Raw genomic sequence first — 27,443 nt, 5'->3', positions numbered from 1 at the left:
CCCTGAGTTCAGTAAGGAGTGGCTCCATGATTCTGCAAAAGCCAGATCAGGTTTAACGAACCTAATAAAAATATTTCACGCATTACTAGGGAGAGATGATGAAGGAAATGCATGGGGTTTCAGACAGCGTATTATATGGGTAGAGTCCCTGTCTGTGTGGAGTTTGCACATTCTCCCTGTGACCAGGTGGGTTTCCCCGATGCTCCACTTTCCACCCACGTCCCAAAGGCATGAGGCTTGGTGGGTTAATTGGCCATTGTAAATTGGTGGTTATAATTTATGTCAAAAGTGGATGCTGGGAGATGATCAGGAAAAGATTCCCTGGAATGGTTTCTGGAAAGAGCCCAAGGCTGGGGTCATTCTCCAAGGAGCATGAGGAAGACAACATCATGACAGGTTTTGGCCAAGGAAAGCGGCTGCCAAGGATGAAGCATTGAAGATTTTGTTACAGGACAGAGAGGAACATGAGGAAGACCATCCATGCTGTGAACATTTGCAATCTGGAACTCAGTTCTTGCAAGGACAGAGACAATGGTGGTTCAGCAGACATTGGAGAGGAGAAGGAATGCAGCTGGGAGAGAGTGCAGGAGAATTGACTGGAGTCGTCTAAGGTGTCTTTAACAAACCCAGAGATGCTGGAGGAACCCAGCCAGACTCGCAGTGTCCATAGGAGGCAAAGATATATCACTGGCATTTCAGGCCTTCCTCAGAATAAAGAGAGTGCTGGCTGGGGAAGGGAAAAGGTATTAATTGGATAAGAGGAGAATTGATTATGGCCCTGTGAAAGGAGACAGAGGGAAAATGGAAGAGACGGAGACAGAGCTGGGGAAAGACGATGGGGGAAGAAGAAGGGGTGGGTTTAGTAAAAGCCAGAGAAATCGATGATAATGCCGTCCGGTTGGAGGACGCCCAAATGGAAGATGAATTGTTGCTCCTCCAATTTGCAGGTGGTCTCGGTCTGGCCATGCATGAGACCATGAATAGACATGCCAACGAGGGAATGGGATGTGTCTTTATTCCCTGTTGGTGAGGCCAAATAGACAAATGTCAGCCCACTGCCCAGGCTCAAGCTAAAACAGGTGCAGAAGCTCTGAGCAAGCAGATCCGCAGGTTCTAATGACCTCTGGAGGTGGTGCTGAGAAGGGGAGGGAGGTCTCAGAAGGGAGACTGTTGTGACAAGGAGGTGTGCACATGGCCATAAATGCCTTTTACCCCCATCAAGGAGGCCAACGCAGACACTCAATATTGACCTTGGTCTGGGAGCAGAGCACCCTGCACACTTGATGTTTATTGGTCTGTGGTCAAGTTCAAATTTATTGTCATCTCTTGGTACGTACAACCTGATGAAACCACGTTCTTGGGTCCTCAGTGCAAAACACGCAGACACTCACCCAGACATAACACGCATACAAATGGTAAGAGGCAGTGAGCTGAATGTTGATTGATGGGGTCAGGAGCGGTATCTTGACACACAAGGGTTGGGTTTAATTCATCTTGAAGTTGGCAATCATAATTTCAAACAAGAAAGGGTCTTGTGCTTTTGAAAACCGGGACATTAATCTGCCTGTCCTTTCAGACATTTTGAAAATCTGCTCAAGTTTTGAGAGCAGAAGGACAAACCGCCTTTTGGGTGGGATTGCTCCCAGCAGATTCCTCAGGTTACCCTCATTGGAACAAGACCAACGATGAAGAACGGCCAGAGGTCAGAGCTGAGGGACTGGCGTCTGGTTGGGGAGATGTGGAACCTGGCACGAGCTGGGGGCATCCTCCCATGATCTAACCTTCCACATCAGTCCAGCAGCTCATTGGCTGGTGGTGTGGTGGAACATTGTCCTTCCACACTTCTGTGGAGGGGCAGAGGGGAGCAAGCCAGGAGTTCGGTGCTGCTACCTCCCAGATTCAATCCTAACCTCAAGCAAGGTTGGCAGAGCTGGGACTTTTCACTTTGGAGTGAAGACGGGTGAGAGGAGACTTGATAGAAGTCGACAAGATTCTGAGAGGCATCGATAAGGCGAACGGCCAGTGCCTGTTTCCCAAGGTGGGAGTAGCAAACACCAGAGGACATCTGTACAAAGTGGAGGGAGGGAAGATTAGGGGAGACATCAGGGGTAAGTTTTTAACACAGAGATGTGGGTGTCTGGAATGCCTTGCCTGGGGTGGTGGTGGAGGCTGGAACATTGGTGGCATTTAAAAGACTCAGGCATATAGATGAAAGAAAAATAGAGGGTTACTTTTTTTTAGTAGAAATATATAGGTTGGCACAACATTGAGGGCCAAAGAGCCTGTACTGTGCTGCACTATGTTCAATGTCTATGCAGAGTTTGCACGTTCTCCATGTTCCCATGTGGGTTTCCTCCAGATGTTCCGGTTTCCTCCAACACCTCAATGATATGGGAAAGTAGGATAAGTTACCTCCAGTTGGGGACATGATGAAAGGATCAACGTGGAGTTGATAGGTGCAGGAGAGAAATGTTGCAGGGCTACATATAAATCTGGAGATTCGGAATGGGGCCAATGAGATTGCTCTGAAAAGAGCTAGCATGGACACAATGGACTGAATGGCCTCATTCTATATCAAAATAAATAACTAGTTTGAAACTAACACCAATCGTTCCAACACCACCTTTCTGACCCTCACTCACTAATGCTGACGAGGAGCCTTTTCTGATCTCTCCAACTTCACCACATTGCTTTCAACGGTGTCGATGAATGGAACAAACATTCTCCTGACAGAAATACATCTGCTTTCCTTCCAGGTTCTAAATCTGGAAACCCCACCCCCCACAACAGACCTAGAGAAGACCCTTCCTCTGGAAACTCCTTCCCAACAGACCAAGACCCTTCAACCAGAATCCCTTCCTTAACAGACTTAGGGAAGCCCCTTCCCCTGAAGGAGAAGGCAGCTCACCGCCACCCTCTCAAGGGTGCTGAGTCTGGTCCTGAAACACGAGTCCATTTGAAAATTAATTCCCTTGTTTAAAATACTATACAGTCCACTGTAACCCCAGCACAGTTCATAATGGTTACCCCAGTCATATACAAGGGACACAGGACTGGGCTGGGTGTGTGGCATGGACAATAATCTTCTCCTGGTGTTGTGTGGGAGTTGACAGATTTGCTGTAATTTAACCGCAGGTTTCAGATGACACATGACCTGCATTTGCCTCAAGTTGCTGCCCGAGGTCCTTTCAAGTGTGGCCCAGAACTATTTCCAAACACAATGGCGGTTGCATATGGAATCTATTCATAGATCCAGGGCAGGCAGCCAAGCCATGAATGCATTCAGCATTGCTGCTTACCATCGAGTGCATCTTATCTAAATGTGCAGTTACGCGACACAAGAAGTTCTACAGACCCATCAAATGAAACTGTGAGCCGGGGTTCAGGTCCAGTCACCTCAAGCATTCCATTTCAACCAGCAGGTTGGGATTTGAGAGCAAAGTTGAAGGGAAAACATGTCTTGCACCTTCCCCAACCTCAGGGCGCCCTGAAGCACATTGGCGCTTTTCTTGGACTGAAGTGGAAGTTGTAATGCAGGAGCCTTACCAGATAATATGCAGACTGCCAAGACCCATAAACCTCAAAGAGATCACAGCTATTGCCAAGATCTTCCAATGCCGGCCGCATTTTCATTCGGGGTGTCCCATTTACCTACCTTTGGCCCATATCCTACTGAGCCCCTCCTGGGTGGAGAACCCATTTCTGTTGACATTGTTTGAAACATGGCATTAGAAGTGGGAGCACAACATAGAACACGGAACACTACAGCACAGTACCCTCGATGTTGTGCCAATCCATATATTCCTTAAAAAAAAGTACTAAACCCACCCTAACCCATAAACCTCAGTGATAGAACTGCAGCACAACTCCAGGAACCATGTTTGATCCAGAGCTCAGGTGCTACCCATGTGGAGTTTGCACGTCCTTCCTGTGCCTGCATGGGATTCGTACCATTGGTCCAATTTCTTCCCATATCCCAAAGACACGTGAGTCTGTAGGGTCATTGGCAGCTGTCAATTACGAGTTATTTCCATCTTAGAAGCGGTCACCTCCCATCCTGAAACATTGCTCCCACACTCTGGATTTTCCCCCTATCGTGTTATCACTCTGCCAACCATCGAGAGAGGTGGTAGCCAAACAACCAGGAGAACTTGTGTAGCTTCCAATAAGGCTGTAAAACTTGGAATCCTTCAGCGAGCTTGTGGATAACAAGCATGAGCCAAGAAGGTTGGAGATGGGATGGTGGGAAGTGGGAACCAGTGACAGAAGGAGCCTTCATCACTCAAAGAGGGAAGAATCACCTGGAATCCAGGGGGATACAAAGTACTTGGTCTGAAGGCCACAGAGGTAGTGCAAAGCATCTTCTTCCTTGGCTAGAAAACTTTCCACTGTGTTCACGTCTTTGCAGGTCATCCCCTCACATGTTCTGTGTCTGATGGCAGCGGGCATCGTTAACCCATCGCGTGGTGTCTGCGACGACAGCCCAGTCCCGGGACAACCCACCCAAGGTATTCTCATGGAAGTCTTTTGTCAACGTGGAGAGCAGAGCCCTTGGTAGGAGTCAACAGGAAGTGTAACCTGGCCACAAACTCCAAGAGACATGCAAGCAGGATACTCCTAATGGTTATGTGGTCAATGGAGGTACATGCTTAATGTTAGAAGGATGCTTACAGAGTTCAGAAAATACATCTTTGTCTGGCTGGCAGATTCCAATAAAAAAGGATACACGTTTATTTTCCAGAGAAATGTAATGTTCCAAATATTATTTTACCGAGGTAATTTTCCTTTGTGCTGATCCAGCCATGGTTGATATGTAACAATGCAAATTCACAAAATGCATGACACACACATCAGAGGCCCAGATGTTCCCTTTTGGCACAAGAACTCAAAGCTGAAGCATTCTTTCTTCTACTGCAAGCCTGATCCATTCTCTACAACACCCCTTCCTTCCCCCCTTGCACTAATTCACTCCATGGCAAAGTTCAACCAGCTTTTTGTCATTCTACTCTCCACTCTCTAGGGTTCAGGTAATATGCTGGTGTGAGAAAGTGTCTCGGATTCTATTGAATGAACAGATGAGATCGTGAAAGGTAAGTGTGGGAGCAGACTGGTCATCTCACCTCTCTTCTCTGCTCCCTCCCCTTTCTCTGCATCTCTGTCAATCTTTACCTCTACCTCTCCCTTTTCTCTTATTTTCTTTTAGTTTCTCCCTTACTCTCTCTTTCTTCCATTCTCTCTCTCTCTCTCTCCCCTTCTCTGACTCCCTCTCTCTTTCCCTCCTCCAGCTCTTCCAACTCTCTTTTCCCTACCACACATGGGTGCAAGATTGGTAAAGGCACACAGAAGAACTGTAGGTGGGGTACGTTATATAGGGATGGGAAAAGGCTCTTGTGGGGACCATACACAAGCCTGAACTACTTAGCTCTTCCTTCTCCCCTCTCCCTGCTGTATCAGTTTTGCCACAATCTTGGACCATCTCGGGCGTAGATTCCTGCTCCTCACTACCCCCCTATCTCCTTGTTATGCAGCATGGCACTCACCTCGCACGTTGTGTTTTTACTTCAGTCAAGGAATGGAAACAGGCCTCTTTGGCCCTTCTAGTCTGAGCTGAACCATTTGTTTTGCCTTGTCCCACTGACCTGCACCAAGTCCATACCCCTCCATACCTCTCCCACCCATGTATCTGTCAAATTCTTCTTAAATGTTAAAATTAAGCCTCTATTCACCACCTCAGCTGGCAGCTCGTTCCACATCCCCACCACTCTCTGTGTGAAGAAGTTCCCCCTAAACCTTTCCCCTTTCACCCTTAACTCATGTCCTCTGGTTTGTATCTCACCTACCTTCAGTGGAAAAAGTCTACCTACATTTACTCTGTCTACCCCCCTCATAATTTTAAATTCCTCCATCAAATCTCCCCTCATTCTTCTATATTCCAGGGAATATTGGACAGGTACATGGATGTGACTTAAGTCTGGACAACATCCTGGAAAATCTTCTCTGCACTCTTTCTACCTTATTGATATCTTTCCTGTAGTTCAGGAGCCAAAACTGCACACAGTAATCCAAATGTGGCCTCACCAATGTCTTATACAACTTTACCATAACATCCCAGCTCCTGGATTCAATACTTTGATTTATGAAGGCCAATATGCCAAAAGCTCTATTTACAACCCTATCCACCTGTGAATTATGTCTGAATTCTCTGTCCCTCTGTTCTACCACACTCCTCAGTGCCTTACCATTTACCATGTATGTCCTTTCTTGGTTTTTCCTTCCAAAATGCAATACCTCACACTTGTCTGCATATATTCTATCTGCCATTTTCTGGCCTATTCTCCCAGATGGTCCAGATCCCCCTGCAAGCTTTGAAAACCTTCCTCACTGTCCACACCTCCTCCAATCTTAATGCCATCTTAGTGGTATCTGCAGACCTTCATGTTTTACCCCATCAGGTGGCACTGATAGGTCAGACTGGATTTGGATGGCAGATTTTCTTTCCCAAAGGATATTGCTGAACCAATTTTTAAAAAAATGTATAATAACTTGGCAGTTTTGCCTTTAATATATATTTTTTTAAATCCAGAATTATTAATTTCCCTGTGTTTAAATTCCCCTCGTGTATTGTGGGTCTGGCCTCAGAGTTACAGAGACAAACAGCCCTTGAGTCAATCAAATCTGTACCAATCGCCGACCACCCATTTACAACCAATCCCATCATTTCCTTCTAGATTCTGCCACTCTGGGAATTCTTTGAGATGTGGGAGGAAACTGGAAACCCACACATCACAGGGTGAGCTTGCAAACTCCACACTGACAGCATCTGATGTCATGGTTGAATCTGGGTCCCGGGAAGTCCAGAGGGTCTCCCTTAGTCCAGAACTCTTGCTAACTGGTTGTTTCAAAGAATGGGGGCCACGTCTCCTGTTAATCTTCCTCAGGAGAGACTGACTGGTGCTGAGATTGAACCCTAGAAACAGGGTCTGTGTCCCTGATGGTAACTGAGTGTCTGGTTCTGGTCTCCGCACACCCGTTTCACGGCTCCTGTGCAGAATGCAGGTTGCTTCACTCACCTGTGACTGCTGCGGGATATTTACAAAGTTCCCATCCCGTGGTCCAATGCTGACAAATCGGTTTGCCGATGAGGAGCTGGGCGTTGAGTAAGCTGTTAAAGGAGGAGAGGGAGAGGATTAAGGTGGGAAGATCTGAGAGTCCACAGAAACAGGCTAACAAAGGCCTTCAAACCCACCCAACCCCCCCGCCCCCACCTCTCAACGTATCCCCAAATGTCTTCTTACAACCATAGAACAGAGCACAGAAAACAGCCCCTTTGGCCCTTCTAGACTATGCCAAACCATTACTCTGCCTAGTCCCACTGACTCACACCCAGACCATAGCCCTCCATACTCCTCCCATCCATGTACCTGTCCAATATTTTCTTAAATGTGGAAATTGGCCCTGCATTCACCACTTCAGCTGGCAGCTCGTTCCACACTCCCACCACTCTCTATGTGAAGACATTCTCCCTAATGTTTCCCCTAAACTTTTCCCCTTTCACCCTTAACCCATGTCCTCTGTTTTGTATCTCACCTCCCCTCAGTGGAAAAAGTCTACTTGAATTTCTTCTGTCAATACCCCTCATAATTTTAAATACCTCGATCAAATCTCCCCTCATTCTTCTACGCTCCAGGGAATAAAATCCTAACCTGTTTAACCTTTCCCTGTAACTTAGTTCCTGAAGTCCGGGCAACATCCTAGTAAATCTTCTCTGCCCTCTTTCTATCTTGTTGATATCTTTGCTGGAGATTGGTGACCAAAACTGCACACAATGCTCCAGATTTGACCTCATCAATACTTTAAGTCAACTTTACCATAATATTCCAATTCCTGGACTCGATACTTTGATTTATGAATATGTCAAAAGCTCTCTTTACAAACCTGTCCACCACTTTCAGGGAATTATGTACCCATATTCCCAGATCCCTCTGCTCTATCGTACTCCTCAGTGCCTGACCATTTACCGTATACATCCTTTCTTGGTTTGTTCCTTCCAACACCTCACAACTTGTCTGCATGAAATTCCATCTGTCATTTTTCAGCCTATTTTTCCAGCTGGTCCAGATCCCTTTGCAAGCTTTGTGTCATTATGTTGTTGACATCCTCCCCAAGGGAAAACAATTCGTACCACCTACCCCATTCTTCCCCATCCTAGTTCTGTGGACCTACTGATATTGTTTACTTTGGAAATAGATTGTTCAATACTCCTTCTTTGGCAGATATATGGAGGATGTTAGCCACTGTCTACCCCCGCCCAGTGCAGCCACAGCTCATTAATGCCAAGCAGAACATCAAACACTCATCAGTTTCTAGCAGAAGACAGGAGTCAGGTGGGGGAGTTTGGGAAGCCTCAGAAAACCATGAAATATCCCAGGATAAATCACGTGGGACCAAATAACTCAACAATGCCTTTAAAGCAAAGAGGAGGAATTCATCTTTCATTTGGTGTGTTTCATGCTGACAAGATTTCTGGTTCTGGTCATTCACACCCCTTGTTCACTCCTCCACCCTGCCCCAAGTTAACCGAACCAAAAAGTAGGTACGGTTGCCGCTGGCACCGATCGATCACTGGAGAGCATTTATAGACGATACCAAGGCAGAGGTTCTCCCATCATGTGGTCATCTGAGGTTTACAGTTTGCACCTCCGGCCTCAATCTTTATTATAGGTAAGATCTCACTTTTGAGGGACTTTGTTAAATTTAATTTTTAAAAAATGTTATTTACAGCATGGTAGAAGCCAATTCTGGACATTTAAACTTGTGCCACCCAATTACACCCAGATTTACCTGATATCCGAGAGTATGTTTTTGGAGGGTGGGAGGAAACCATGGCACTCAGAGGAAACCCACGCGGACATGGGGAGAATGTACAACCACCCTGCAGACAGCGCGGGATTCAAATCCCAGTCGCTGGGGCTGTAATGGCATTTTGCTAACCCCTTTGCTAAATGTGCCGCCAACAACTGTGTAAGACAACAATCCGACACATAGCAGGCACTGGGACCACACTCTGCCTATCTCCCTAATGTTTCATAGGATTGGAGAAGCACACCACTCGGCCCATTGTACCTGTTCCACATCCTTGTAGCGCAATGCCATTAGTCCCATTCTGCTCTCACCCAAGTGCCTTTACACCCCCTTTTGTGAGCATGGATTAAATATTGTTCCTCCAACCCTACATCCAGTTCTACTCTCACTCATTTTCTTATATTTTCTTACAACAGAGATCAATCAGCCCGTTGGGTCTATGCCAGCCTTTGGATCATCCCACTTTATCCCATTCTCCCTGTACCCCATTGCTCCTGACATATATATATCTCCTCTCCTCGATTCTCCCATTGCCCACTTACACTAGGCCAACATATCCCTCTGCATGTTGGTTGAATGGAGGAGGAGACCTAGCAGAAGATCGAAAATCCACAGCCCCACACTTACCAAACTCTCATCCCCCCTTGTACCTGTCCCTGCATCTTTTAATGGTGCATTTCAGGTACTCTTAGGAACAACTTTCCTTAACTTCTCTATCTAACTCTTCTGGACCATTGGTGGGACAGTGAAATCAAATCCTATTCATTCTGAGGCACCAACACTGAGCTGTTGGTGATGGGTCTCTGTGCACAAGCCTAGGGAGCGCAGGTGGCCATAGGTAAAAGACCGATCAGTGCTGCCCATCGCCGACGAGAAGGACCACAGTGCACAAATCCACACCAGCCATCAACCACCCACACCCATCCCATTTCATTCTGCCTGCATTCCTATCAACCTCCCTCAGATCCTGCCCACTCATGACAGGTTCCAGACAACACTACAGAAAAGCTCTCAGAACCCTCGTGAGGATCTACAGGTCAGTCAATTGGCAGCAAAAAATTGACCCTCAGCACAGTAAAGGCCCTTCGGCCCACAATGTTGTGGTGACCTATGTAAACCTACTCCTCAACAATCTCACTTTTTCCAACTTCACACCCATAACCTACGTTTATTTATCCAAGAATCTTTTAAATGTCCCTAATGTACCAGCCTCAGACACCACCCCCGGCAATGCCTTCACTCACCACTCTCTAAGTAAAAAACCTACCCCTGATGTCTCTCCTAAACTTTTCTACCCTCTCTTTATCCTATGGTTCTCAACCTTTTTTTCCCCACCCATACACCACCTGAAGTAATCCCCTACTAACCATAGAGCATGTATGGTATAGGATGGAGAACTGCTGCCTTAAATCATTGCCCTCTGTCACCCCGGGAAAAAGTAGTGGCAAAAAAAAAATAAATGAGTAGAGATTCAGTCATAAGATAAATGAGCAGATATATATCGAGCCTGGCCCACCAGATGCAAGGCTGTGGGGAAAGAACAATGGGGCTGATCTGTTGAAGCATGACTTCTCTCTTTACAAGAAGGAAGTAGATATCTAAAGGGGAGAGGTGGGATATATGAAAAAATAACACGAGTTATAAAAGAAAAGCTCACATTGGTGCCTGAGGACAAGTTTAGGACAGATTTAAGAGAAAAGACTTCATCATTTAGAGAACAAAATATTTATTGGAAGGCAATCATACAGTCACTTTTTGATTTACAAAATGCTGCGTGCTTAGAAATAATTTTGTTGAGTGAAATTGTGTGAAGCAACAAGGTTGGGCAACGTGCCTTGTGACTGACGATGCACAACGTATTTCTGAAGGCAGAGGGTGATGTTCTCTACAGTAAGAAATGCCTTAGAATTGATTCATGGAGAATCAATGGTCTTGTGCCAACAATCAAGGGAATTCCTGCACTTGACTTCAGATAAATTACCAGCAAATTCAATTCAACATTTTTTGAGTGGTTTTGAAGCAGGAAGTAGGAAGAAATCATTGTTGAGATTTCTGGTAGATAGCACTCAATATATTTTCTAATCACACCAGGACTCTGTATATTCCACTTAACCAGAGATGGGGACCGGGTCCATGAGTGCGCTGATGGCAAAATGGGCTCCCGACGGGCCTCGGGCACCGTCTGATCATATTGGGAGTTGGGAACCAGAGGCTGAGGAGGGGGGGGAAACTTGGATGCTTGGAACTCGGGGTCACTGATGGTCTGGATAGGATGCCGTGGGGCTACAAAGGTCATAAACATGCAGGAAGCAGCAGGATCAGATTAGGTGGTGGGCTCTACAGATGCTCAGAGTCTCCCTTTTGTACGTTTTCAACTTCATTACCCTCCGATTGTATAAGCACAACCAGTGTTTTCTCTTTGGATCGTTTGGGAGTTTGAGTTTAGGGGCAGAGTGGGTCTGCTGCAACTGTACAAGGTTCTGGTGAGGCCGCATCTGGAGAACTGTGTGCAGTTCTGGTCTCCTTACTTGTGGAAGATGGACTGACTTTGGAGGCGGTGCAGAGGAGGTTCCCCAGGTTGATTCCAGAGATGAGAGGGTTGGCCTATGAGGAGAGATTAAGTCATCTGGGTCTGTACTCACTGGAATTTAGAAGAATGAAAGGGGATCCTATGGAAATGTATATAATTAGGAAAGGCACAGATATGATAGAAGTGGGTAAGTTGTTCCCATTGGTGGGGAGACCAGAACTATGGGACGTAGCCTCAAGATTCAGGGTAGTAGATTTAGAATGGAGGTGAGGAGGAACTGTTTTTCCCAGAGGGAGGTGGATCTGTGGAATTCAAGCATTGAAGCAGTGGAGGCAACCTCAGTAAATATATTTCAGACCAGGTTGGATAGATTTTTCCATAGTTGGAGTTTAAGGGATAGGGGGAAAAGGCAGTAGGTGGAGACAGACTCGATGGGCCAAATGGCTGACTCCTGCTCCTGTTTCTCATGTTCTTATCATGGTGTCTCTTTCTGAGCCTTCACAAAGCAAATAAAGGAAAGGGATTTTGTGTTTAGAACAATACAGGAAGCTTGAACATTGAATTCAACAGATTGAGTTCAGGGGAGAGGGCAGCCACGGTTCATACAGGGTGGCAGACTTGGGGTGAACGTCGGTCAAACAGATATCAATTCAAAATAATTTGTTAGAGAAACCAGACAGGAATTAAGGGCAAAAATCTTCACCTGGAGGGTTGATTAGATCAGGGGCACGTTACCTAGAAGTGTGGTGGATTCAGATTTGATGGCATTCATTTTGAGAGGAATAGTCTATGAGAGCAGGGATGTAATGTTGAGTCTCTGTAAAGCACTGGTGAGACCTCACTTGGAGAACTGCGTACAGGTTTGGGCGCCGTATTTGAGAAAAGTTGTGCTGGCATTTGGAGAGGGTTCAGAGAAGATTTACTAGAATGATACCAGGAATGAAAGGGTTAGTATATGAGGAACGATTGTCAGTTCTTCGACTGAACTCATTGGAGTACTGAAAGATGAGACGGGTCCTCATGAGGCATTTCGAATGCTGAAAGGCTGTACAGAGAAGATGTGACAAAGTAGTTTCCCATGGTCGGGGAGACTAGGACAAGAGAGCACAACTTCAGGAAAAAAGGCCGTCAATTTAAAATAGAGACGCAGAGAAACGATTGCAAGCGGCCACCGCCCTCCATTTGTAAAAGATGTGGAGACAGATACAAGGGGGAATGAGAGGGTAGTGGATGCTGGAAACACTCAGGGAGCATCCGTGGAGAGAGAGGATTAATTACAGACATGCTGCCATTTCTGATGTAAGGTCTTTGACCAGAAATATCAGCTGTTTCTCTCTCCACAGATGTTGCCTAATCTGCTGAATGCTTCCAGCATGTTCTGCTGTTATCTTCTGCATGTAGAGTGTTTTAGAACATTACAGGCCCTTTGGCCCACAATGTTGTGCCGTTGTAAACCTACCACATATCATTCTTACCCTTTCCAACCCCACAAGCCCATAACTTCCCCAATTCTCCATGTGCTCATCAGAGTGTTTTAAATGTCCCTGTTGTACCAGCCTCTCCCACCAGGACCAGCAATGCATTCCAATCACCCTCCACTCCAATGCAGATTGTAAATTCTGAATTCCTGGCCCCAAAGTGACGTGGGTGAGGTGGCTCCTCCCTCAGGGGACGCACTGGTTGATTTTGGGTCAGACATTGGTAGGGGGACCGGCCTGGCCATGGGTGGTGGAGGCGGCAGTAGAAATGATCCTGCGACCTTGCCCTGGCTGGTGTTGATATCCACACTAGTGGAAGAACAGTCTCTGCACCCTATCCTGGTTAACAATGTGCAGATAATACATTGTGATCTCCAGACCGGGCCTCCCCTCAGGAATGAAACACGAAAGTCTGCAGAAGCTGTGATTGCAGTAAAAACACAGAAACTCAGGAGGAACTCAGCCAGTCTCGCAATGTCCATAGGAGGTAAAGATATATTCCTGATGTTTTAGGCCTGAGCCCTTCCTCAAGGTATGAGTAAAAAGCAGGCAGGCACCTATATTAAAGGGCTGGTGAAAAGAGAAGAAGGGGAGGAGTCCAGACAATAGCCGTTAATTGGAGATGATAAGAGGAAAGGTATCCTTGTCTCCCCATGCAGGGTCTGACAGGCATGGCACGTGTCCTGGGCACCACTTGAAGGGGGGTCGCCACTTGAAGGGGGCACCACTGAGACAATGCCAACCCACTGCCCCCATCAGCACCACTGCCACCTTTGTTCGTCCTCCTTGCTCGTTCTATCATTCACTCTGAACTTACACAATATAAATACAACATGGCGGCCACCAAGGCCAGGTCTCATGAGACCTCCTTGTTGACATTTATTTTGATGCTGTAGGGGTTGAAATGTGCTTCATGCTTGCCACTTGTCTGTTTGTTGCTTTTGATTAACATATTGTTATGCTGTCTACTAGTAACATCTTTGCTTCAGGGACATAACTAGTTTGCTTGCTTGGGAGATGAGAATTTTAGTTCTTTTGTTCTGCAGAATGGATAGTAAAAGTTTCTTCTGACATTTTCTATTGAGCGTTTAACAATATTTAACAAAATTTTAATGTTTAATGTTAACAATGTTTAATATCATTTAATAAACTTTGGAAAACTCAACTTAACTCAAATATGGAATTTGTTTGAATGAGTCATAGACAACAACAAGATTCTTTTAGCATCCAAGTGACCAGAATGGAAACCGCTGCCATAAGTACTATTTTGTATAGATACACCCCTGTCCCCATGACTCCTTTCCTCAAACTCTGTCTCTCTCTCTCTCTCTTCTCTTTTCCCACTGTTTCCATTCACGGATCCACAAACAACCCCCCCCCCTCCCCCAATCAATTCTCATCTTTCCTCTCCTCATATCCAATAACCTTTTCATCTGTTGGTCTACACTTTTCCCTTCTCACCAGCCTTTTAATTCAGGTGCCTGAAGGAACCTTGAGGAAGGGCTCAGGCCCAAACTGTCCATAATATATCTTTACCTCCCCTGGGTGCTATGAGACCTACTGTTTCCACCAGCATTTCAGTGTGTTTTTCCACTGTCAGGAGACACATCGAGGGTCTCACCTGATGCGGGAAATGTGCGAGGAAGGTGATGATACCTGGATAAAACACACAATAGCACAGACAGCATGACGGAGGATGTGGCTTCACTTACAGGGTGACGTGGGTGAGGTGGCTCCTCCCTCAGGGGACGCACTGGTTGATTTTGGGTCAGACATTGGTAGGGGGACCGGCCTGGCCATGGGTGGTGGAGGCGGCAGTAGAAATGATCCTGCGACCTTGCCCTGGCTGCTGCCATTTGGCTGTGAATGTGGAAGAGAAAAATGCAAAGAAAGAGCACACACATTTTAATTAGACAACGGCAGTGGGACCTGTAATTTACATCTGTCCATCTGCTTGCAGTGTTGAGACCACGGTCCAGTTTCAAGCATTGAGCCCTCTCTCCCCTCCCTCACTCCCAATCCCAATGTACTCTTCTCCCATCAGTCAAAATGCGAAGAGGTGTGACAACATACAATTTATGTCTCCACTCTTTTACCTTGGACCCTTCTATCCACCATCCTGAATGTCATAATTCACTGAGAAACATAGAACACTACAGCACAGTCCAGGCCCTTTGGCCCTCAATGATGTGCTGACCTATATATTCCTACCAAAAAAACCTAAACCCTCCCCACCCCATAACCCTCTTCCATCCATGTGCCTATCTAAGAGTCTCCTCAATGCCCCTAATGTTATAGCCTCCACCACCACCCCTGGCAAGGCAACTCATGTTTAAAACCTTAAACTTTCCTCCCTTCACTTTGTACAGATGTCCTCGAGTTTGTTATTCCTGCCCTGGAAAAAAGGTGTTGGCCGTCCACCTTATCTATGTCTCTCAGAATCTTGTAGACCTCATCCTCCTTCGCTCCAAAGAGAGAAGCCCTGGCTCTGCTAACCTTGCTTCATAAAATTTATTTTCCAATCCAGGAAATATCCTGGTAAATCTGCTCTACCCCTCTCCGTGGCCTCCACATCCTTCCTATCATGAAGTGACCAGAACTGAACACAATACTTTGTGTGGTCTCACCAGAGATTTGTAGAGTTGCAACATGACCTCTCTACTCTTGAACTCAGTCCCCCTATTAATGAAGGCCAGCATCCCATAGGCTTTCTTAGCTGTCCTATCAACCTGTGCAGTGACCGTGGGAGATGTATAGATTTGAACCCCAAGGACCCTCGGTTGCTCCACACTGTTAAGTATCCAACAATTAACCCTGTACTCAGACTTCAGGTTTCTAAAATGTATCAGATTTATTTTATTTTCATATGAAATCGCATACAGCTCTGAGATTCCTTTCTCACCTCACACTTATACAGATTGAACTCCATCTGCCACTTTTCTGCCCAACTCTGCATCCTGTCTATATCTTTTGGTAACCTATGATAACCTTCTACACTATCCAACACACCTCCTACCTTGGTGTTGTCTGCCAACTTATTGTCCCATTCATTGACCTGTTCACCCAGGTAATTTATAAAGAACACAGAGAGCAGAGGTCCCAGGATAGATCCCTCCAGATCTCCACAAGTCACCGACCTCCAGGCAGAAATCTTTCCATCCTCTACTACTCTCTGCTTTCTGCAGGAAAGCCAATTCTGAATCCATGCAGCCACGTTTCCATGGATCCCTTGCTTCATGACTTTCCAAAAGAGCTGCTCACGGGGGTCCTTGTAAAATGCCTCTATAAAATCCATATTCAGCGCATCTACTGCCCTACCTTCATCAATTTCTTTTGTTGTCTCCAGATAAAACTCAATTAGGCTTGTGAGGCATGACATTCCCTTCATGAGGCCATGTTGACTATGGCACAACCTTCCCTTCACAAGGCCAATGTTGACTGTGCTTTAACATTCAAAGCCCTGTTCAGCCTGGATTGGAACTTTGAGCAGCACCTTCTGTGCCTCACTGATGAATGTGGAGAGCTTGCCGTGGCACATCCATTCACAGCCTGACCCGCAAGCTTCCCTTCAATCCAGGTTTATGGATTTCCTTCTCGAAGGTGCAGGGAGCAGCAGAAACACATGACCTCTCCTTCAGCATCAACCGCACACCAGACGACTATGCCACAGATCTACTTCCCATCTCCATCAGGTGCTGAGGAGCCCATTGTACCTTACCAGCCCAGTTCCATCTGAAAACTGCGTAATCGAATTGAAGGACCATTTCTGCACTGGGTCGGTGGAACAGGCTCATCTCTAACTTTCAACCATAATTTTGCAATCTACACTCCCTTCAAATATATACCCACCTCCCTTTCCAAAGATCTGTGAAAATTGATTTGATCAGCTTTGAAAGCTTTACCACAGCAATTATGTAGAAGACTTAATTTCTTCAAAAGATCACTGATTACTTTGCCAGATGCTTTAAATCTGTCTCCCCAGTTACTTTGCTGGCACCATTTGATGGACAGAGCATCAAACAAAAAGAAATTGCACATCTTTGACATAGGTCTGAAGCTTCTTCAACCCGATGTCATTGTTGGAAAGAGTCCTGTCTTGATTTTGATTGAGGTTTCCAGGGTTAGAGAACTGAGGCTGGTGGACATGAAGACCTATTGACCCATTGAATGGAGGAGCTGAGGGAGCGAGAGGTGTCTTTCCTTTCAAGTGTGGCTGAGAGGTTTGGCCATATCGCAGTTTGGGCCCTGCATTGTACCCCTGGGGTACAGTCAGTTTTGGTTAAGCTCACTCCAGAATAACCAAGTTGCATGAATCAAAGCAGATGTGTATCCTACAGAGGTGGAGAGACCCATTGCCTTAAAAAACATTGGCCTCCATGGACAGAGCCCAGAGCTAAAAATAATCCTGTTAAAATAGCAGATGCATATTCAGACCAATAAGTTTTCCCATGCAGATCCCGGCCTTAAATTGTAGGATTAGTTGAGCTGCCTTTAGCTTTGAAGGATAGCAGAGAAAAGAACTGACCAAAGGCCTTTCCCATTCCTACTATCTAATCTCCACTGGGAACACTGGACAATAAATTGTTTTCTAATGGACTCCTTTCTGAAAAAAAATATTGGGGATGGACAACTTCAAGCCGAACACAAAGATCATTTCAGATTTGTTGCATCACGTAGGAAGTTGGAGGAACATGAAATTAACTTTGATTGAATTAGCATGTTTAATCGCATGTTTAAGCTCTCAGGTTGACTGCACATGTTACACAACAAATGTGAGGAGCCCAGGGTTTGTCTTGGTCACCAATTTTACAATCGAAGTAGAGTTCATAGGCTTTGTTAATCAGTGCAGTCATGGTACGTCTTTGAGCTTTATGCGTATTCTCGCGTAACAGAATGATTCCCAGCTGTTAGAACATAGAACACTACAGCAGAGTACAGGCCCTTCAGCCCTTGATGTTGTGCTGACCCATATGTTCCTTAAAGTACTAAGCCTCCCTTCCCCGTTGTGGTGAAGATCTGCCAAGCTGCCTGTCTCCCCTCTGGCGAGCCTTACTGTACTAACATTGGCTGTGCATTATCTCTACTGTTAAGGACACTCCCCTTGGATATAATTGTATATGCATCTATTGTCTTTCATTATTGTACCATGAGTTTCTGCTTATAAAAGCCATGATTATTGTTTGACCACATTGTCTTTGTCTACTTCATCAACTGCCACTTCACCCATACCCTCTATTTTTCTTCCATCCATGTGACTAATGTTTCAGCCTCCACAACCATCCCTGCCAAAGCATTCCAGGCTCCCACAATTCTTTGTGTCATAACCAATCCCTGATGTCTACTCTAAACCTCCCTCTCTTCACTTTGTACATATATGTTCTGGTGTTTGCTCTTCCTGCCGTGGGCACTGGCTAATAAGGCACTGCCTTTCAATGCCTCTCATAATCTTGTAGTCCTCTATTAAATATCCTCCCATCCTTCTAAGCTCTAAAGAGAAAAGTCCCAGCTCTGCTAACCTTGCCTCATAAGACTTATTTTCAAATCCAGGTAAAATCTTGTTAAATCCCCTCTGGACCTTCTCCATAGCTTCCACATCCTTTCTAAAATGAGGGGACCAGAACTGAACACAATACTTTGTGTGGTCTCACTAAAGATTTGTAGTTGCAACATGACCTCTCTCCTCTTGAACTCAATCCCCTTATTAATGAAACCCAGCAACCCATAGGCTTTCTTAATTATCCTATCAACCTGTGTGGCGACCTTGAGGGATGTATGGATTTGGACCCCAAGCTCCCTTTGTTCATCCACACTCTTAAGTAACCAACCATTAACCCTGTACTCAGCCTTTTGGTTTGTCCTTCCAAAATGCATCACCTCACACTTATCCAGATTGAATTCTGCATCCTGTCTATATCCTCTTGTAATGTTTGACAACCTTCAGCTCCATCCACAACTCCTCCAACCGCATCATCCCCAAACTTATTGACCCAGCCTTCCATCATTTCATCCAGGTCATACATAAAAAGCTCAAAGAACAGGGGTTCTAGAGCAGATTCTTGCGGTTCTCCACTAGTCACTGGACTCCAGCCTATGTTGTGACATTGAAAAGACATTTCTGCTGTATTAAATCTTCCTGATGACAATAAATACTGTTGTTAACTACACTCACTATGCGGTTGCCTGAAGAACATGTGCATCAACATGTGTTCAATCTATAATCAATGTAATGCACAACATCTGTATATGTGAGCTGCTTTTATAGCCTGACTGCATCTATCCTGACTAAGCATGCCTAGGCCTAAGACAACATTTACATAGCACCTGCAATGAGTGCAGGCCCAGGATTACTTGACTGACCAAAACAGCTTGTTTTGTGGGCAATATACTAATAGATTTTAAATATGACAGGAAATCACAAAAAATGGCTTATATCTTTTTTAAAAAGTACGTGATTTTTGAGATCAGCAACCCAACATCTATAAAATATGCCCATAAGTATTCAGGAAGACAAATCCTCACTCCCCCTTGGAATCAGAGTGGGTACAAGCTTAGTCCTTGCCTGCAGTGACTTCCCTCCTGCTCCTGCCCACATCCACAACCTGCTCTGAACAACTGAGGTCAGCACGGGCGAATGACAGGCCACACGAATGGACTCAAACATGGCTCAGGGTCAGTCCAGGCTCCAGGCTCTGACAATGTTTTTTTTAATGCAGTGGGTCTCCCAACCTTGGTAGGATACTCGTCTGTTCACTGCATTCCTTTGGATAACTTGTTTATTCTGGGAGTGAGCTCAACCAAATTGACTAGACCCCAGGGTATAGTCCACAACCATCCCTGCCAAAGCATTCCAGGCCCCAAACTGCGACACGGCCAAACCTCTCAGCCACATGTGAAAGGAACCTAACACCATTCAGTCCCCCAACTGCTCCGTTCAGTGCGACAATAGATCTTCATGCCCACCAGCCTCAGTTCTCTAACTCTGGAAACTCAAGATGGGGCTCTTTCCAACAGTGAAATCAGGTTGAAGGAGCCTCAAGAGGATGAGTATCAGATGCACTCGACTCTCCCCACTCGTCATCCAGTCTCTCCAAGGGAATGATGAAAGGTGGCCACTTTGGCCTTGGACTTAAGATATCTCCTGAATGGCTGGTGATAAGGTTGGCACTCGCTGCTCCTTGTCAATGGCTGAGTGTTGGTCTAAGCCAGAGGTTATCAACCCTTTTGTCCCTCTCACACACCACCTTAAGCGATCCCTTACTGAGCACCTATCCCATCCTATGCCATCCTATGCCAGAGGTGCTCTGTGGTTAGTAAGGAATTACTTAAGGTGGTAAGTGAGTGGGGGGAGAAAGTGTTGAGAACTGCCGGTCAAAGCGATATCACACTGCTGCATGGGATTTTGAAGAGGTTGTCGAGTGGTAGCCGCAGAACCCCTGCCTCTGGAACCCATTCATCAATGATTACCACGGCAAACTCAGCAAGGTTCGGCAAGCCAAACAGATGATTACCCGGAAGAGACATGCACAGAACGCAGCTCTGTGTCCAAGAGTGAACCGGTTACCACGCCAACCTCTGTGGCGTAGGAAATGAATGGTGTTGTTGCTTGAGCTGACTGACTTGTGGTTGACAGGAAGTTTATGTTTCGAGGACTTCCTGTGCCTGGGTGGGGAGGATGACAGTGGGGTTATTTTACTTTGATAATTTTTCACATTTTGATCCACAGAAGGAGGGCATTTACCAGATTTGAAGCACTCCATCAATCGTTTACTGTAACACGCCAACTCAAGAACAGCTTATTGGTTTTATCCACTGTGTTTATTGGGCAAAGACACAGGAGGCTCACTGACTGCTCTGAGCTCCTGCGCTTAATGGTGTGGGAGACACCTGGCAGAAGAGGGACACCAATACCTCTGAGCTTAAAGATAGTGGATACAGCCCAGGACATTACAGACAAATCCCTCCCCACTATCGAGAACATCTACAGGGAACGCTGCCGTCGGAGAGCAGCAGCGATCACCAAAGATCCGCACCACCCAGCAGACACTCTGTTCTCACTGCAACCATCAGGAGAGAGGTATCAGTGCCACAAGACTCACACCACCAGCTTCAGGAACAGCTGGTCCCCATCCATATTCAGACTCCTCAATGACAAACTCAATCAGGGACTCACTTAAGGATTCTTACTTTTGCACTTTATTGATTTTTTTTCTCTCTCTATTTTTCACCGTTTATTTACATTTCTTTATTTGTTTACATGTGCATGTTGAGTCAGTTTTGTTTTGCATTACCAATAAATAGTGATTAAGGACAGTTAGTATGGCTTTATGTGTGGTGGCATCACAGATGGACAGGGTTGTAAAGAAAACTTTTGGCATCTTGGTCTTTATAAATCAAAGTATTGAATATAGGAGTTGGGATGATATGTTGAAGTTATTTAAGATATTGACGAGGCCAAATTTGGAGTATTGTGTGTAGTTCTGGTTACTGAACTACAGGAAGGATATCAATAAGGTTAAAAGAGTGCAGAGAAGATTGACTAGGATGTTGCTGGGTCTTCAGAAGTTGAGTTACAAGGAAGGATTAAACAGATTAGGACTTTATTCCTTGGAGTGTAGAAGAATGAGGGGAGATTTGAAATTATGAGGGTTTTGGAAAGAGTAAAAGCAAATAGGCTCTTTCCACTTAGATTAGGAGAGATAAATACAAGAAAACATGGCTTTAGGGTGAAAAGTTTAGGGGGAAGATTAGGGGAAAGTTCTGCAATCAGTAGTGGGAGTGTGGAACAAGCTGCCATCTGATGTGGTGAATGTGGGCTCGATCTTGAGTTTTAAGAATAAATTGGATAGATACATGCATGGGAGAGGTCTGGAGGGTTATGGAATGGGAGCAGGTTATTGGGACCAGCTGAACAATGGTCAGCACAGACTAGAAAGGCCGAATGGGCTGTTTTATGTGCTGGAGCATTCCATGGTTCCAAGTTTCTCTTGTTACAGGATTTTCACTTCGGGTGCTCAGAAGTCAACACCACTCCCACAGAAAATCCTCTTTGGGAGTTTAGAGACATGCTGGTTCCAGCAACATTCAGCATAGCCAGGCTAGAGCATCCAATGGCTTATATTTTAAATACAGGCCAAATACACCAATTAACCTACGAACCATATATATGCTGAAGGATGGGGAGAAACTTGAGAACTGAGAGGAAACCCATGCAGACAGAGGGAGAACGTACAAATTCCTTACAGACAGCGCGGGATATCAAGCTGGGTCACTGGCGCTGAAAGAGTGTTGCACTAACCACGATGTTCACCGTGCCTCTCCAATAGATATAGAGCACATTGATAGACCCTTTTGGTCCACGAGTCTGTGCCTCCCAATTACCTCAATTACCCTACAACCCTGTATGTTTTGGAGAAAATGGGAGCCTTGGGAGGAAACCCACGCAGACATGGGGAGAACGTACAAGCTCCTTGCAGACAGCGCAGGTTCCAAGCCCTGGGTCACTGTTGCTGTTACAGCATTGCGCTAATCATGTCACCCTGTAACTTTGCTTGATCAGTCTTCTCGACATTCAGCTGAGACCACTTTAATGTTGAGCTGGAGAGAGCTAAGCTGCCTAGAGGTTAGTCTTAAGTTTGATCTTCCGACCCATTGTGATCTTCACAAGAAAGCCCACATTGTAAACAGCATTATCCTCCATGCTTAAAGGGTCCTGGGGAGGTAAGGAAAGCATTGGTGTTGGAGCAATTGGCCAGTACAGAGCTTGCAGGGCTGAATGGTCTATCTCTTTCCCACAAGAAACACCAGAGGCTCAGTTTAAGCTGGGCACTTTCCTGGTATGAAGCTTTGATCAGCAAGCAGAACTGGGAACACTGGTCGATTATTCCCAACATTCCTGTGACAAGCCAATTATAAACCCTTCATTCATCAGCCAATTCAGATATGCCAGCTCAATGCAATCAGAGCTGAGATTCTGCTGTTCAGGGCGGGACATCACGAGTTGTTCTTTAAGTCAGCTTTTGAGCCTGAACTGGGTCAAACGGAGGTTCATGTGGGGGAAACCTCAGCCAAGATAACCCAATCATCTCCCGTTAAACCACCGACACCTCCCACCTCGGCCTCTTCAACGCTTGTGTTTACTGTTAGTTATTTTTCCTGTCAACTGTTAATTCCTGGTTATGTTTCACTGCTCAATGGATAATTACAGAGCACACATAACAATAATTAACCATTTTGATCTGAAGTTTGTAAAAAAAATTCTCGCCAAAGTGCAGCATCTCAGAAAATCTGCCTGTTTTAGCGAGAGGCACGGCTCTTCAGAGGTGCTACTGTATTAATAATGATCTTAAGAGCAGTGATTCTCAACCCCTTTCTTTCCACACACATACCACCTTAAGTAAGCCCTACTAATCACAGAGCATCTCTGCCATAGGATGGGATAGGATGCCATCGGTGCCCAGAGCATTGTTGTCAAACCAAACTATGCTACCTGATAGTTTGTTGAAATATTGCTAATTTATTCTGTTAGAAACAAGGCCTCGGTCACTGAGTGTTTTTTTGATCTTTCACTGAAATTGGGACATTAATTTTTTTTATTTTTCACACTGTGAATCACATCAATCAAAATACATACAAACATTTCCCTCTTAAATATACACAGTGGCATTTCTTCCCCCTACCTTCCCACTCCCCCCCCTCCAAACCCATTAAACATTCAACATATACAATGCAATAAACCCATTAAACAATGTCATCACACAATGAAAATAAACAAGAAAATTGTGTCATCTACTTTTACACACTGGATCAAGTCATTTTGATTTCTTCTCATTCTATCATTTTAGGGGGTGGAGATCTGAGGCAAGCTCTCTCTGTTGTGTTCCATGTACGGTTCCCAAATTTGTTCAAATAATGTGACTTTATTTTTTAAATTGTATGTTATTTTTTCCAATGGAATACATGGAGTACATTGCTGTACTCTCAGGCTCTCTTCTGATTTCCAAGTTGACATTATACATTTTTTTGCTACAGCTAAGGCTATCATAATAAATCTTTTTTGCGCTTCATCCAGTTTGAGGTTTAATTCTTTACTTCTTATATTACTTAGAAGAAAGATCTCTGGATTTTTTGGTATGTTGCTTTTTGTGATTTTATTTAATACCTGATTTAGATCTTCCCAAAACTTTCCCACTTTCTCACATGCCCAAATTGCATGTATTGTTGTTCCTGTTTCCTTCTTACAGTGAAAACATCTGTCTGATACTGTTGGGTCCCATTTATTTAACTTTTGGGACGTGATATATAGCCTGTGTAACCAATTATACTGTATCTTGCATAACCTCATGTTTATTATATTCTTCACAGTTCCAGAGCATAACTTTTCCCATGTTTCATTTTTTATCTTTATGTTTAAATCTTTTTCCTACTTTTGTTTGGGTTTATAGCTTATTTCATCATTTTCCTTCTCTTGCAGCTTAATGTACATGTTCGTTATAAATCTTTTAATTATCATTGTGTCTGTAATCACATATTCAAAACTGCTTCCTTCTGGTAACCTCAGTCTGCTTCCCAATTTGTCCTTTAAGTAGGCTAATTAAAGCACAATTGCACCAGGTTGTGGTGATACGACCACCAGCCAACTTCAGGGGGCGATCTCTGTACCTGCAGGAAGACCACCTAAGGGCCGACTCCACCTGGACAGCTGTCAATCAGCTGACCCGAATAGATCCCCTTGGGGGCTGACTCCACCTGGCCAGCTGTCAATCAGCCGACCCGAATATAGACCTGAGCCAGTCACACGAGAGCCACCGAAGCATGAACTGGTGTTCAGACTTTTATCTGAATAAAGCCTATTGTACAGTCGTTTTGAGTTTTGTGCTTGCTCGCAGCTACCTCAGTGCACCACACAGGTATAGGAAGTTTTAATCTCCCTTCCACTCAATCCCACCTCCTGCACCTTCCAAGCGTCTCAGGTCTCTCTGTAAGGACCTTATCGTTATTATTCTTACCTTAGCAAGTGCCACCCATTTCTACTTGTCGGACGACCTCCCTTTTCCTCCATGAAACTTTCCCCCTCATTGCTTCCATCACTGGAACTCCCTCCCCAACCTCATTCACCTCCTTGCCCCACAGATCGGGTCCACTTCCATGTCAGGTTCCCCTTCCTCCCAACCTTTCCTCCCCGCACCATCGGAAGACCTCGAGAGCCCTTTCATAAACAATGTTGACTGCTGCCCGCCTTTCCTCAGAATGTGTGCACCCCTGGCAAGGCTGGTATTCAGTACCCATCTTTCACTGTCCTGAGCAAGCGAGTGACTTGCTGGCCTTCAGAGGACCATGTTTGTAAATTCCTTGATCGGTTCTTGGACATTTGCCTGTCACAGGGAGTTTGAATGAGGTTGCCTGAAGTTTACAAGTGAGATGAGTTCACCAATCTGTGCAAATTATGAGAGGGATCATCAGGGAGAGGTTTGAGGGGGCTTCTCCAATCAGAATGTAGAAGCAGGCAGCAGGGATTCTGGTTAAGGATCAGGTCACTTCTGTCTGAGATTGAGAGAAATTAGTTTTCTCAAAACTTTGTGAAACGTTGTAATTCTCTACCCTTTATCGATGTCAGTTTAAGGTCGAGACTGACAGGCTTTTGGATAGAAAGGGCTGAGGGAGCAGGCAGGAAACCTTGAGGGAGTCAGACACAAGGGGATGACTGCTGGCCCATTCCTGAATCTGATGTTCTTCCTTCCTGAGGGGCATTTGTGGACTTGCTGGGTTTTAACAACAATCCAAACATTTCCTTTCATCCTCATTCCACTGATTTTTAATTTTTTTAAATGTAAATTTTTACAATTTCGGCATACAGCCCTTTCAGTTCACGAGCCCGTGCCATCCAATTTCACCCAATTAACCTTCAACCCAGGCGGGAAGAAACCAGAGCCCCTGGGAAAAACCCCAAACAGAAACGGGGAGAACGTACCAACTCCCTACAGGCAGTGCCGGGTTTGAACCCGGGTCACTGGCGCTGTAACGGCGTGGCGCTAACCACCTCGCTAACCGTGCTCCCCTGCTGCCATAGTTTGTTGGACAAAATTTAAATTTGCGAATATCATCAGTGGGATTTGAATTCAAATGATCAGTGCATCTCAGATAAAGCAAGACTCCCATGACCAGGAAGTGATCTCAGCTGGAACTCTGAGTGATATTGGAGCCAGTTAATGGCCTGAAGTTCTAACCTCCCTCCCACTCAACCTGTTAAAGTGGCTCCGAGGCTCCCTGAAAGTAAACATGAAAGTAGCTGCAGAAACAAACTTTTAATCACTTTGCAAAACATGGGAACTCCGTTATAGCAAGAAGCTAACTTTCTATAAAGGAGACTGCCTCATGACTTACAATATCACCTTATTTATATTTTCTAATCTCCAGTTTTCTGGAACATTTGACCTGACTGCTTGACTGCTCCATATAGGTACATATTCCCCAAACATCTCTCAGGATTAATCTGTTAGCCTCACAACACCCTACCAAATAAGCTTCTTATCATCCCCCAACCTGAAAACAAGAAAGGATCGCAACCACAAGTAGTGCATCCCCTCTTTTCCCTTCCAGTCACCATTGAAAAACTTACAATTTTATTATATTCTAAAATCTACTTCGTCAAACCCACCCACCAATACCACCTCTTGCATCTTCCAAGTGTCTCAGATAGTGCCACCAATTTCTACTTGCTCACAGTACTACAGTAGGTCTACAGAATTTCTCCCTTCCCCCATGTAGCATTGTTTTCCCCCTCATTCCTTCCATCCACTGGAACTCTCTCCCCCATCTCATTCACCTCCTTCCCCCATATACATGCCTGCTCCATTTTCAAGTTCCATGTCAGGTTTCACTCCCAAGACCATAGAACATTGCAGCACAGAAACAGGCCCTTCGGCCTTTCCTGTTTGTGCCAAACATTTTTCTCCCTAGTCCAACTGACCTGCACCCAGTCCATAGCCCTCCCATCCATGTACCTGTCCAAATTCTTCTTCAATTTTAAAATTGAGCCCGCATTCACCACTTCAGCTGGTAGCTCACTCCACACCCCCACCACTCTCTGTGTGAAGAAGTTCCCCCTAAACTTTTTTCCCCCTATGATCCTGAACCCATGTCCTCTGGTTTGTTTCTCACCTACCTCTGTGAACAAAGCCTACCTATATATACTCTGTCTATCCCCCTCATAGTTTTAAATACTTCAATCAAATCTCCCCTCATTCTTCTACGCTCCAGGGAATAAAGTCCTAACCTGTTTCATCTTTCCCAGTAGCTCAGTTCCTGAAGTCGGGCAACATCTTAATAAATCTTCTCTGCACTCTTTCTATCTTATTGATTTATTTCCTGTAACTAGGTGACCAAAATGGCACACAATACTCCAAATGTAGCATCATCAATGTTTTGTATAACTTTACCAAAACATCCCAGCTCCTGCACTGAATACTTTGATTTATGAAGGCAAATGTGCCAAAAGATTTCTTTACAGCCCAATCTATCTGTGATGCCACATGACAAGGATACAAAGTCAACTCTCTGAAGAGGAGAGAAGTTTG

The 27,443-nt window shown here is 45.1% G+C and overlaps 1 protein-coding gene across 6 annotated transcripts in view; it reads right to left on the bottom strand.

The window, feature by feature from the left end:
- Nucleotides 1–27,443, bottom strand: part of nfixb (nuclear factor I/Xb) — a 310,864-nt gene that overhangs the window by 11,197 nt on the left and 272,224 nt on the right. For 4 of the 6 annotated variants that reach the window (XM_069927186.1, XM_069927182.1, XM_069927184.1 and 1 more), the window contains exons 9-10: nucleotides 14,583–14,730; nucleotides 7,071–7,162 (exon numbers count right to left, since the gene is read on the bottom strand). In XM_069927186.1, the coding sequence (XP_069783287.1) occupies nucleotides 7,071–7,162; nucleotides 14,583–14,730 (240 nt within the window). The remainder of the gene's footprint in view (nucleotides 1–7,070; nucleotides 7,163–14,582; nucleotides 14,731–27,443) is intronic. The other 2 variants (XM_069927187.1, XM_069927188.1) reach the window with 1 other exon arrangement.

This window comes from Narcine bancroftii, chromosome 3 (genome assembly GCF_036971445.1).
Source record: "Narcine bancroftii isolate sNarBan1 chromosome 3, sNarBan1.hap1, whole genome shotgun sequence".
Taxonomy (NCBI): domain Eukaryota; kingdom Metazoa; phylum Chordata; class Chondrichthyes; order Torpediniformes; family Narcinidae; genus Narcine; species Narcine bancroftii.
This window is presented reverse-complemented; position numbering and strand designations above follow the sequence as displayed.